Source organism: Balaenoptera physalus, assembly GCF_965194825.1.
Source record: "Balaenoptera physalus genome assembly, chromosome: 11".
Classification (NCBI taxonomy): domain Eukaryota; kingdom Metazoa; phylum Chordata; class Mammalia; order Artiodactyla; family Balaenopteridae; genus Balaenoptera; species Balaenoptera physalus.
Window position 1 is genome coordinate 29,040,878 of NC_138896.1, and position 13,422 is coordinate 29,054,299.

The 13,422-nt window shown below is 34.6% G+C and overlaps 1 protein-coding gene across 3 annotated transcripts in view; it reads right to left on the reverse strand.

Annotated features, from left to right (window-relative positions):
* The window catches only part of CD2AP (CD2 associated protein), a 113,422-nt gene that overhangs the window by 18,280 nt on the left and 81,720 nt on the right, over window positions 1–13,422 (reverse strand). For 2 of the 3 annotated variants that reach the window (XR_014250472.1, XM_082411671.1), the window contains exons 9-14: window positions 11,729–11,833; window positions 10,262–10,298; window positions 9,297–9,461; window positions 9,039–9,101; window positions 1,203–1,368; window positions 473–615 (exon numbers count right to left, since the gene is read on the reverse strand). Coding sequence is in view for 2 of the 3 variants with exons in the window: in XM_082411671.1 (XP_082267797.1) it covers window positions 473–615; window positions 1,203–1,368; window positions 9,039–9,101; window positions 9,297–9,461; window positions 10,262–10,298; window positions 11,729–11,833 (679 nt within the window). In the remaining variant the exon portion in view is untranslated. The remainder of the gene's footprint in view (window positions 1–472; window positions 616–1,202; window positions 1,369–9,038; window positions 9,102–9,296; window positions 9,462–10,261; window positions 10,299–11,728; window positions 11,834–13,422) is intronic. The other variant, XM_082411672.1, reaches the window with a different exon arrangement.

A 13,422-nucleotide genomic window follows, 5' to 3' on the forward strand; every position in this document is an offset into this window, starting at 1 on the left:
TATATACAGAGAGAGAGAGAGAGAGAGGGTGAGAGAGAGAGACTTAAGAAAGCCTATTTTCCAGAATTGGAAACAAAAGTATCTTGAGATTTAAGTGGAAAAATAAAAATAGTCTTCTTAAATATAATCTAGTGTGGGCACTGGAAGTCTATGTCACTCACATCTGCTTAAGTTAGATGGTATGGTCATTCCATTATAAAGGGATAGAATGATAAATGAGTGATCTTTTAATATCCATCTCAGTTCTCTGACCAGTGAGAAAGCTTATGTGAACCATAAATACCTTGCCCATTTATATTCTTTCAGTTTCATTTTTCTATTTTGACTTCAGAGATTTTTAAAATGTTTAATAAATTTCCACTGTTATCTATCCACACACAAATTACATACACAAATTTCTTATTTTAAATAGTTTCTGAAAACTACATTTGCAACTTCTTTTTATGCACCACCTTTCCACGTGTTAACTTACCTGTTTCTTTAGGGCTTCTAACTGTAAATGTATCTAGGTCTACTGATTTTGGTCTAAGTGGTAACTGTTCAGAATCTAGCTTTGGTTTTGATACTGGCTCAGTTTCAAATTTTGATAATATGGTAGAAACGTCTCCATTAATCCTAAAATGAGAAAAATCAGACACATGCAAAAATCATTTGTATGTAAAGCATGACCATCTTTTAACACTGTGATTTAATGACACTAAAGAGGGACTTCCCTGGTCGTCCAGTGGTTAAGACTCCACACTCCCAATGCAGGGGGCCCGGGTTCGATCCCTGGTTAGGGAACTAGATCCCGCATGCTGCAACTAAGAGCCCGCATGCCGCCACTAAAAGATCCCACATGCCGCAACTAAGACCTGGCACGGCCAAATAAATAAATAAATAATTAAAAAAATAATAATAATGACACTAAAGATGTTATACCATAATGCTGATTTTCTTTCTTGTCTATAAAATTATTTCCATAAACATAAACCTCTACCCTAAGACCAATCATAATAAAATGAGAAATGTAAAACAGCTCAACATGAGTATATTCACCTAGTATGAATATAAGGTTAACATTTAACACAGATTACAGTCTCTACAAAAAATATGAAAAGCAAATACTTTAAAAATTACTTTGACATTTAGAAAGGCAGTAGAGCCAATTATGTCAAAGGCAGGTAAATCAATAAGCTAACTCCAAATTAGATAACACTTACTTGGCTGCAGGAGGTGGCGGAGGAACCGGTTTTTCAGGTCGCTTTGGGTACACTGTTCCAGGAGATCTCAGTAAATTATTGGCTTTGGCGGGCGGAGCAGGCTTCTTGGGTGGGACTTGTGGGGCAGCTGGTTTACAAGGCTTCTGTTCCGGCACTGACTTCTCATCTGATTATTTAAAAATATTCAGTAGGTTACTAACAACCAGAACTATTTAGGTTTTCCTATTTCTTAAAGCTAATGTCAGGCTGGAAAGGTGTGAAACAGAAAGAGACACTATTCGTGTATGTGTGCACTGTTTTATCTGTTTTAAAATTATAACTTAATAATCCTAACTATCCTTTAAAAAAAACTCTACTTTGGTGGGAAGGAGGACCACTAATAAGCTTCTGATCAACAAATAATGCCTGCTTCTTACTGTCTTCCCACCACCCTTTGCTTTTAGGGCTGGTATTCTACTCAAATATAATCATGTATGATTTTACTCTAAGCAGAGAACAATATTATCTAGACTTATATCTAGATCACTTTCCGAAACTGAAGTATAGAGAACTAAAAATGAGTGGGAACTCTAGTGCCATTTAATGTACTTATTTAATCATGATGACAAAAAAAAATTTTAAGAGAAACTGAGGCTAGATTGATTAGTCACAGATGAGAAAGTACAGGCTTATATTTATAACTCTTATCATTGTATTAGGAATTTTATTAGTATCATTTCATTTAATAATTCTATGAAATAGATAAGAAAATATGCTGGGAAAAAAACATTAAGGACAATGTCATGCCATGTTAATAGAAACAATTTTATCACCAAAAAGGCATAGTTCTATTCATAATGACATACTTAGTTCCTGATCTTTCCGGTACTAAGAATGGGTATTAAATTTGACACGTGTGCACACATATGAGATATTCATGATACAGCAGTCAGCATAAATATATTATAAGGCATATATGCAAAAATAAGAAAGCTCCCAAGAGCAATACTGAGTACTTTTCAAGATTTACTAGGTCTTTGAAAAGAATGTCTATCACAGGACCACACACAATTTCATGAGATTTCTTATCAATCAGAAACCAGTAATTATGAATCTTGAACAAACACTGAAGGCCGGGGGCTTCCCTGGTGGCACAGTGGTTAAGAATCCGCCTGCCAATGCAGGGGACACGGGTTTGAGCCCTGGTCTGGGAAGATCTCACATGCCACGGAGCAACTAAGCCCATGTGCCACAACTACTGAGCCTGGGCTCTAGAGCCCGTGAGCCACAACTACTGAGCTTGCGTGCTGCAACTAATGAAGCCCACGAGTCTAGAGCCCATTTTCCACAACAAGAGAAGCCACCACAATGAGAAGCCTGAGCATCGCAACAAAGAGTAGCCCCTGCTTGCTGCAACTAGAGAAAGCCCGCGCGCAGCCAACGAAGACCCAACGGCAGCCAAATAAATAAATAAATAAATAAATAAATAAATAAAATTTAAAAAAAAGAAAGTAGTTGGCAAAAACCAAACAGCAGTCAAAACTGATAAAGGCCAAATTTAAAAAACCAAACCAAAACAAAAAAAACCCACTGAAGGCCAGGGGTAAACCCCTTGTTAAAAATATCTGATTTCATCTAACAACAATGAAAATACAAAATGCTGTTGTTTCAGTTTTATCATTTATGTATAGCTTCCTTGGATCGTTTGAAAATATAGCTTAGTCTTTTAAACCCTCATCATCATTTGGTACAAAAATCCATCTCTATATGGCGTCAAGCTGTACAGGCACATCATGTAATTACACCACCAGAAGTGAAAGCCAACTCCCCAGTTCTAACTATAAGCTGATAGAGCCATCATTATCAGAGTTATAACAGTCAGCCAAACTTATTTTTAGAAAATATTAAAAGAAAGATATTTTAGATAAAACATCAGGGAAAATGTTAAATGATAAATTAAATAGAAGTTCACTGATTAAATGAATAACTTCTTTTAACACATATGTAAATAACAGCTTGTGGAATTCCCTGGTGGGCCAATGGTTAGGACTCTGTTTTCCACTGCAGAGGGCAAGGGTTCGATCCCTGGTCTGGGAACTAAGATCTGGCATATTGTGAGTCGCAACCAAATAAATCAATAAATAACAGCTTGAAATCAATTCAATTCCTAAAGGTTAGTCTAAAACAAAAGAACACATTCAATATTGCTGGAAACCAAAGGTGACAAAAATAAGATTCACCATTCCAGGTATATCCATAACTAAACCAACTACTACTATATGTTGATTTATTATATAACTAATATATGATGGCAATGTGTTTGAGTACTAGATTTATTTATTTTTATTGAGGTTACATTTACCTAACATAAAATTAACCATTTTAAAGTGAACAACTCAGTGCCATTTAGTACATTCACAATGTTATGCAACCACCACCTCTATCTAGTTCCAAAACCCTTTCATGACCCCGAAAGAAAATTCTGTTCCCATTAATCAGCTACTCCCCATTCCCTCCTCTACCAGGGCCACGAGGGGTCCAATTTCTCCACATCTTTGCCAATACTTGTTATTTTCAGTTTTTATTATTATTACAGACATCCTAGTGGGTGTGAAGTGGAAGCTCAATGTTGTCCTGGTTTGCATTTCTAATGATTAACGATGAACACCTTGCCATATGCTTGTTAGTCATTTGTATATCTCATTTAGAAAAATTCTATTTCAGTTCTTTGCACATTTTTTGATTGGACTGTTCATCTTTCTGTTGGTGAGCTATAATAGTTCTTTATGTATTCCAGATACTGGACCCTTTTCATACTTCAGATATTCAGATTACCTTAGCCACATTAAGTTCCTTCCCCTCATGCCTCTTCCCAATCACTACCTCAATGCTCCCATCCAAAGTTATCTTCTAACACCACAGATCACTTTTGAATATTTTAATTTTACACCACTGAAATCATAATATGCTGCTGTGTGAAACTCTATCTCATTCATTTGTTGCTATGCTATATATATAGTATCCTGGCATATAAATATACTTCAATTTTTTTATCCATTCAACTAGTGATGGACCTTTGTATTGTTTCCAACTGATGGTCAGTGTAAATAATGCTGTGATAAACTCTCTTATTTGAGTCATTTGGTGTACATTTGGAGCACACATTTCTTGTGAGTATATAATTAGGAGTAAAAGTGGGTAACAGGGTATATAGATTTATTCAACTTTAGTTCTCAAGAGTAGATATAACAGTTTACATTCCCACCTACAGTGTATAAGAGTTCTGAGAATCTATATCCTCACCAACATTTAGTATTGTTAGTCTTTTTAAAAATTTCACCCATTTTGGTGAGAATCTTCCTTTGGTTTAAAATTATATTCCCTTGCTGAGTAATGAATCTGAATAACTTTTTCATACATTGATAAGAATGAAGCAGGCTACTGAAAGGTATGTCCAAGAAAGTCTTCCCCAAAAGCAGGAGAAAAACTTGTGCTCCAAACTGTTGCTATCATTACTCTCCTGAGGGGCAACATGCATGGCAAGCACTCGAGGTACCTCTGCTAAGCAGATTTGAGAAAACCCATGCGGTGGCTTGGGCAGGGAGTAGACAGTGAGGATTTACACTCCATTCTTATGATTTGGGAAAGTATCCCATGAAATAATGGGGTGTCACCTAAGAATCAAGGGCAATAGGGTGATTCGTTTCATGTTTTCTACTAGCTCTTTTTTAATCCTCCTCAATATGGCAGGGCATTTCAAAGGACATACTCTGTGAAACTGAGATCAAAAGAGAGATAAAAGTAATGAACACACACACTGGTGGCATACACCGTTTCTCCTGTAAGAAGGCTTAAGGCTCCTCAAAGTGGCCCTAGCCATGGTTTGAAAAAGCTCTCTCTGTTGACTCTGGAACAAGAGAGAGATAAACTTATGTTTATTTTTAAAGAAATAATTTAATCTATATCAATAATATTCAGACCCTCTGAACTGACAGTGGCTCTCTCCCCCAATGCTCGTTAATAGGCAATGCCTGACACTTTTCTTATTTCTTGCACCAGATCTACTACAGCCATGTCAGGTTAATGCGAACATTTTGACAATATTAAGAATTGTTCCCCTTGTTATATTTGTCTTGTTTCACTTATTTAAAAAATGCTTACATTTGCACACCTAAACTTCTAAATCAACACTTTATAGTAAGTTTTAAAATCTTTCCAGTGAAGAGTTTTGGTGGTGGTGTTAAGATTTAGAAATAAGGGGAAAAAGGTCTTTTCTATTTACTCACATATTTATCACTTCTGGCATTCTTCATTACTTTGTGTACATCCAAATGCCAATACAGCATCATTTTCCTTCTGCCAAAAAGAACCTCTGTTAACATTCCCTGTGTAGTACATACAGGTCTACTAGCAAAGAATTCTCTCAGATTTTATCTGAAAGTTTTAGTTTTGCCTCCATTGCCTGAAAAGTATTTTTGCCAGGTAGAGAATTCAAGGTTGACAATTATTTTCTTGCAGACTTTATGTTTTTCTCTTTATCACTGCTTTTCATAGAATTTATGATGATGTGCCTTAAGGTGATTTCCTTTACGTTTTTTCTACTTGGAGTTCACTGAGCTCCTTGGATCTGTGGGCTTAAAATTTGCACCAAACCTAAAGATTTTTCAACCATTATTTCTTCACATATTTTTTCTGTCCCCTCTCTTCATTTCCTCAGGGACTCCATTTACACATAAGCAAAACTGCTTGATATTGTCACTGAGGTCACTGATGCGTTGTTCATTTTCTTCTAGTCTTTTTTCTGTATATTTTAGATAGCTTCTACTGCTATGTCTTCCAGTTCACTAATATTTCCTTCTATAGTCTCCAAACTGCTGGTAATTCCATCCAGTGTCTTTCATTTCAGATGCTGTATTCTTTGTCTGCAAAATTTCAATTTGGGTCTTCTTTATATTTTCCATTTCTCTCACCATCATGTTTGTGTTTTCTTCTACTTTACTGAACACATGGGCTACATTTATAATAGCTACTTTAATGTTCTTGCTGCTATTTCCATCATCTCTTGATATTTCTGGGTCTGTTTAAATTGACTGACTTCTCTTTTGGTTGCTATTTTCTTGCTTCTTTCCATGTCTGATAATTTTTGATCAGATAATGGGCATTGTGAATTCTATCCTCTTGGGTGCTAGATTTTGTTATATTATAATGTAAAGCATTCTGGAATTAGAATGATCTGTTTCCAAGGTAGGCCTTTAGTCTAAGCTGATATACCCTTTTATGGACTTCAATGCCTTATGAGGTCTTGTGGCTCATGGGAACATGAACTATTTGTGAGTTCTAGAAACTGTTTCATCAAATGTCTTCCAGTAGTTATTTCTCCAGCTATGGAAATTTTCCTTTCACATGTAGGTAATTCAGTACTAGGCCAAAGCCTCATGGTAAGCCCTGTAGAGCTCTCTCAGTACTCTATGCAGTTCCTTCCATTCTGGCACTCTGTCCCACAAACTATAGCTGCCTCAGCCTCCCTAAACTCCTATTACCTCAACTCTCTATGAATACTGGGCTCTGTTTGGCTTTCTCCTTTCTGCTGCCTGAAAACTGCTTCTAGACAATAAGCGAGGGGTAATTTTAGGGTTTGCCTCATTGGTTTCAGTGATAACAGTCCTATGCTACCTGTTGTCCGATGTCTAAAACCACTGTTGTATGTATTTTGTCCAGTTTTCTAGCTGTCTAACTCAGGGGGACAAATTCAGTCCCTGACACTTCATCATGGCCAGAATTTTGAGCAAATAAATGTAATACAAATGCATTACCTTCCATTTTATTTATAAGATCAACTGACTGATTTCAGGGAATATAAGAAGTCATATTCTTAATTTTAACAAAACCCTTACCTACTTGATGAAGGGGACTATAAAAGAAATATCATAATGAAGATAATAAAGCCAGTAACATACTTCTTACATTTGGTTCTATGTATGTTTGTATGATGAGTTTTTCATGTAGGAGATATTATAACCAAGTACCAAAATAAACTGATCCAAGACTTGGACCTAACAACAGCTATATCACAAAGGACTAATCTGAGATTAAAAAATACCTTTATTAAATATAAATTGTTTTTGCATCTAAATTTAAAAATCTCAAATGCAAAAACAAGGGGAGTTGGGGATATAAAAACTTTCCATGCTGAGCACAGATCATGAGAAAGAGATAAAGCTATGAAGGTTTATGATATTCAGAGTCAAGAGTGTGGTTGCTACATTTAGTGAATGAAAAGAGTAGAAGATGATACCAAAAATGTACTGAATAATTTGGGATCAGTTCCTAACAACACCAAATGCTGACCAGGACGTGGAGCAACAGGAACTCTCATTCATTGCTGGTGGGAATGCAAAATGGCGCAGACACTTTGGAAGACAATTTAGCAATTTCTCACAAAACTAAACACACTCTTACCATATGAACAAGCAATTACATTCCTTGGTATTTACCCAAGTGAACTGAAAAACTTATGTACACACAAAAAGTATGCAAGGTTTATAGCAGCATTATTCATAACTGCCAAAGCCTGAAAGCAACCAAGATGTCCTTCAGTAAGTGAATGGATAAACTGTGATACACCCGGACACTGGAATATTAATCAACACTGAAAAGAAATGAGCTATTAAGCCATGAAAATACATGGATAAACCTTAAATGCGTATTACAAAGTGAAAGAAGACAATGTGAAAAAGCTACATAGTGTATGACTCCAACTCTATGACATTCTGAAAAAGCAAAACTATGGAGAAAATAAAAAGATCAGTGGCTGTCAGGGGTTGGGGGAAGAGAAGGATGAAAGCACAGAACACAGAGGAATTTTAAAGAGATGAGACTATTCTGTATGATATTACAATTATACATTTGTCCAAACTCATGAAATGTACAACCCCAGAAGTGACCCCTAATGTACACTATGGACTCTGAATGGTAATGATGTGTCAATGGAGGTGCGCTGACTGTAACAAGTGCACCACTATCGTGCAGGATGCTGATGGTGGGGGAGGCTGTGCATGTGTGGGGGCAGCGAGAATATGGGAACTCTGTACTTTCTGCTCAGTTTTGCTGTGAATCTGAAACTTCTGAAAAACAGTCTTTAAAAAATGAATCTGAAATAGAAGCCAGACAAGGAACTAAAATGAGAGAAATCAGTTAAGAGAATACAGTAACACTTGAAGCAAGAGACAAGGATAGGAAGTAGAAACAACACAGGCAGTAGAAACAAAAGTATTCTGCAACAGTATTCAAGTTTTTGCAAGAGTATATAACCTAATCTACTAGATACAGCCACTGCAGATCTTTGTGTACAAAGAGGTGTTAACAATAACAAGTAATGTTTTTAAACAAAATACATATGGTATGTTGGAATACCTTTCCAAGTTTATATGACAAATAAATGCAGTGAAAATTAAATAATACATAATAAATCACTTACATGTTTTAAGTAAGAACTCACTCTTATACCTAAGAAAAAAATTTTAAATGTATTTCAACTGGGACACTATGAAAATAATAAGAGTATAACTGTTTAATGCTTAGTTTTCTTACACATTATTTGAAATAACATTAAATACTACATCCTTACTGAGGTGATGGTGTAACTTTTTCATGAATCTAAACTGGTATCAGTTTGAGTAAAAATCTTAATTTCCTATTGATCTTGACAAACTCCCTCTTCGAAATCCCCAACCATTACATAGTAAATAATGAACACTTGTTAAAAGTCAGTGTGAATGACTCAGTGTGGAGGTATGTTTTTCTTTACACTGACAATGAAAGGAATTATTTTTCTGAAAGTAGAAGAATTTGCCTCACCTTTTTCTTCAGGCTTTGTAGGAAAATACTTCTTCTCTGCACCTGTCAGCTCAGGCTTTGGAGCTGAGGGAAAAAAAAAAGTTAACACATTAAAAAAAAAAAAAAAAGAAAAAAAAAAGTTTTAGAGCACAAAGATAATTATACTCCTAAAAAGCAAAGGTTTAAAAAATAACATCAGATGAAAATATTGTTTAAAAGAATGAACAATATACCAGAGTCACTGAGCTCAATATATAATCCTGCACCTGCCATGATCACCTTGAGTAAGTGATAGCTCTGTGGTCTCAGTTCCTTTCTTATCAATGAAGGAGTTCACGTCCTCTACAATACCGCTGTCCAGTCGAACTTTCTGGGATGATGGAAATATTCTGTTTTTGTGTGGTTCAATACTGTCCATTGAGACTTGAAATGCTGCTACTGCAACTACAGAATTAACTTTTTTATTTTATTTAATTTTAATTAATTTTAAGAGCCCAGTATGACTAGTGGCTAAAAAGGCTCCAATACCAACTTCCATAAAAATTACTTTTAATTTATCCTTGCTCTCAGATAAGGTTAGCAAACACAAAGCTGAAACTATGGAGGAGGGAAGGACTTGCATTATTCAAAAAAAGAGCAAATCTTTCAAAGAAAAAAAAATTGGACAGCACATTTAAAAATCAGAAATTAAGGGCTAGAACTTATAGAAATAGAGTCAGATTACAAAACTCTAACTCTGGAAAACTCTTCTAGGTACTCCATCATTTATTCCACTGTTTAAAAAGGAAAAACTAAACTCTTCTAGTTTGCTTAAGCCTTATCACACTCTCTGAAGGAAGAGTATATAAAAAATCAGTATTTGTTTGTGGCATTAAAAACTGGATTGCATCTGAGAAGGTAGAATAACTTATTAACTAGGTAAATATATTGTCTTCTTTTTTAATATATTGTTTTCTATAGATTTAAGCTTAGTCAATTTTCTTAACTCAAAATGCCATATAACAAAAATATCCAAATTATTTTCAAGATTCCTATTTTATACAGTTTGTACTTTAAAAAAAATACTGACAGATATTAATACACGTGAACATTCAATTTTTATATATTTAAAAAAATTATATATAGCACCATAATATTTAATTTTTGCTAAAAGAAAATAAATGATTTAGAGGAGATGCAATTTCACCATTTTAGAACTTAAAAATATGAAAAATAGCCATCTGAATAATCTGTTTCGTACTTACCTGGACCCTTCGCAGGTGGTGGTGGTTTCTTTGGTTTCTATTAAAATAATAATTGTGAAAACAGTAAAACACTTACATATTAAATATTTATAGTTAAAGTAAACTCTGATCATAAATGATCTAAGTTACATAAACATCTCTCCTCATCCCATCCCTGTCAAAAATTATAAAATCGTAAGATTCAAACAACTCCACAAAAGGTCACAGATGAAAAATATATTCTATTAGAACAAATGCCTCTTTGATCAAAATTCAAATATTTCAAAAATATCACTGAGTTAGATAAATTTTAAAAAATCTTAATGATGAGCAAAAGTATTCTCTCCTGCCTCCCCTATTTTAAGATTCCTATGCACCATTTTACCACTCTTTAACAGCTGAGTTTTTTTTGTGGGGGAAGGAGGGGTGGCAGGGAAAGGGAGAGAGAAAGAGACTTTGTTTAAAAAGAATAGGAGTAGCTAATAAATATATCTAGTTTTCACTCTTGGTTATTCATTCAGAACTCTAAAAAAGAAGATTACAGGCAAAGGTCTGTTTTTCAGTTTATTAAAATTCTCTTGGGTTTATAAACATGCACTCATTTTTGCCTTAAAAAACTTGAGACATTTCTAAGTATGTGAATTTGGTTTTTCCAAATTAAAAAATAACTGATAATCAATACTGCATAAACACCTAATAAAAGCCAAAAAAAGAAAATGTGTTCATTAACAAGAGTATAAAAATAAAGCAAACCCGAAGGCTGTTGAATTAATACTGAATGAAATCTAGCAAAGGAAGAATCTCAGACAGTGTAAGCCTTCATACATTATCCTCTTGTAATTTACTTTAAATGAAAGACTGCAAAGGTTAGAGATTTCTGCATTGACTTAAATCAAATACAGTAGACTGTCTTGCTGGGGTGTGTCTGTTCTCTGTAAAACTCTTTCCCTCTAATTTAAAAACTCAATTAGATTCATCCCTCCATAGGTGATCAAGCTGTAGAAAAGCAAAAGATCACTGATGAATGACTCAGTCTCACTTTATTCACTGTGAGATGTGAGATAGATACATTAAATCCTGTAAGGAGGCAAAGCTTTTTTCTCACTCTCCCAAAAATGCAATGACAGAGTAATAGTAATCAATAGTACCTTAAAATAAAAACTTTCAACAAAATTAAATAAAAATATAATTTTTCGTACAGTCAAGTGCTAATTTGTCTAAATAGTATGGGCAGCCTTTTTTCTTCTAATTATAATAAAGTAATAAAGTCTAAGTTAATTTTTAGTTAGGGGGAAAGAAAAACAGGAATAAAGCACAGAACTGATACACTGTTTTGTTTTACCATAATTCAGATAACTTTTACCTGATTATATAAATCTGAAATCCCCTCAGAAAATTATTCAGTTACTATGTAAAAAACTTGTTTTTTAAGAAATATTGGCACAAGGTTTTTAAAATTATCATCATCACTGAAAAAGAAAAGCTTACAGGAAAGTCCTTATCCAGTTCATTTATCTGAACAGCAAAATTGTCTGGAAATACTCCTTCTTTACCATTAAGCTCACCCTTCCACCAGCCAGCTTCTCCAGTCTCCTAAACCGCAAAATGAAGAATAAAGATAATAGGGGTTATCTCTAAATAAGAAAAAAGTTAGCAACAAAATAGGAAAATACTGAATTCCATTGTTTCTACAAGGAAAAATAAAGACCTAACAGACTTTGAGGTCCTCCTAAAAAAATATATTGCCCACACATTACTTCAAGCAGCAGTTATAAAATTAAATTTAATTTCTTAATTAGTCAAATAATTTAAAAATTCAGGGGACTTCCCCAGTGGTTCAGTCGGTACGACTCCGCGCTCCCAATGCAGGGGGCCTGGGTTCGATCCCTGGTCAGGGAACTAGATCCTGCAAGCATGCTGCAACTAAGAGTCTGCATGCCTCAACTAAGAAATCCTCATGTCGCAACTAAGAAGCCTGCATGCCACAACTAAAGATCCCACGTGCTGCAATGAAGATCCTGCATGCTGCAACAAAGATCCCGTGTGCCACAACTAAGACCCAGGGCAGCCATAAATAAATAAATAAATAAACAAACAAAAAAATAATTTTTTAAAAAATTCAGTTTACAAGGATAAAAGAGAGAGGGAGGAGAAAGGAAAAAGGAAAGGAAGTAGAAGAGGAGGGTGGTGAGAGAATATAAATTTCCAAACTGTATCTTAACATTCTTTTCAACACTTTATACACCAAAAATTAATCACATTATTCATTTGCTTTAGAAATTAACAAAATCTGCTACAATTCCTTCCAAATACCCTTCCATGAGAAATTAGTTATCAATCCAATCTCCATGTGTATTAAAAATTATATGCACTGGGGGGAACTGGTCAAGATGACACAGTAAGCAGACCCTGAGCTCACCCTCTCCAAAATTAAAACTATTTACAGTAAAGCAACTATCAATGCGAATGATTAGCAGAAAAGAATTTCCACAATTAAAGATATAAAGAAGGAACCACAATGAAACAGGCTGGAGGGGCAGAGACACAGTATAATCAAGACCCACACCCCTGGGGAGGTCACGCACAAAGGTCAGGATAATCACAACTGCAACACATAACAAGTGTTGGGGAAGATATGGAGAAAAGAGAACCCTCGTGCACTTTTGGTAAGAATGTAAATTTGTGCAGCTGCTATGTAAAACAGAATGGAGACCTCTCAAAAATTAAAAATAGAACTATCATATGATCCAGCAACTCTAATTCTTGGTATTTTTCCAAAAACAAAAACACTAATTCGAAAAGATACGCACCTTTATGTTCACGGCAGCATTCTTTACAATAGCCCAGATATGTAAGCAACTTAAATATCCATCAGTAAGCATCTTAAATAAAGATGTGTTTCATATATATATATATAGTGTACATTACCATGTATATATATATATGTATATATGCATATATATGTTTTATATAATGTATATTACAATGTAATATGACTCTGCCACAAAAAAGAATAAAATGTTGCCATTTGTGACAACATGCATGGACATCAAGGGTATTATGCTAAGTGAAATAAGAAAGACAAATACCATCTCACTTACACGTGGAATCTATAAAACACAAGGAATGAACAAACATAATAAAACAGAAACAGGCTCACAGATACAGAAAACATACCGGTG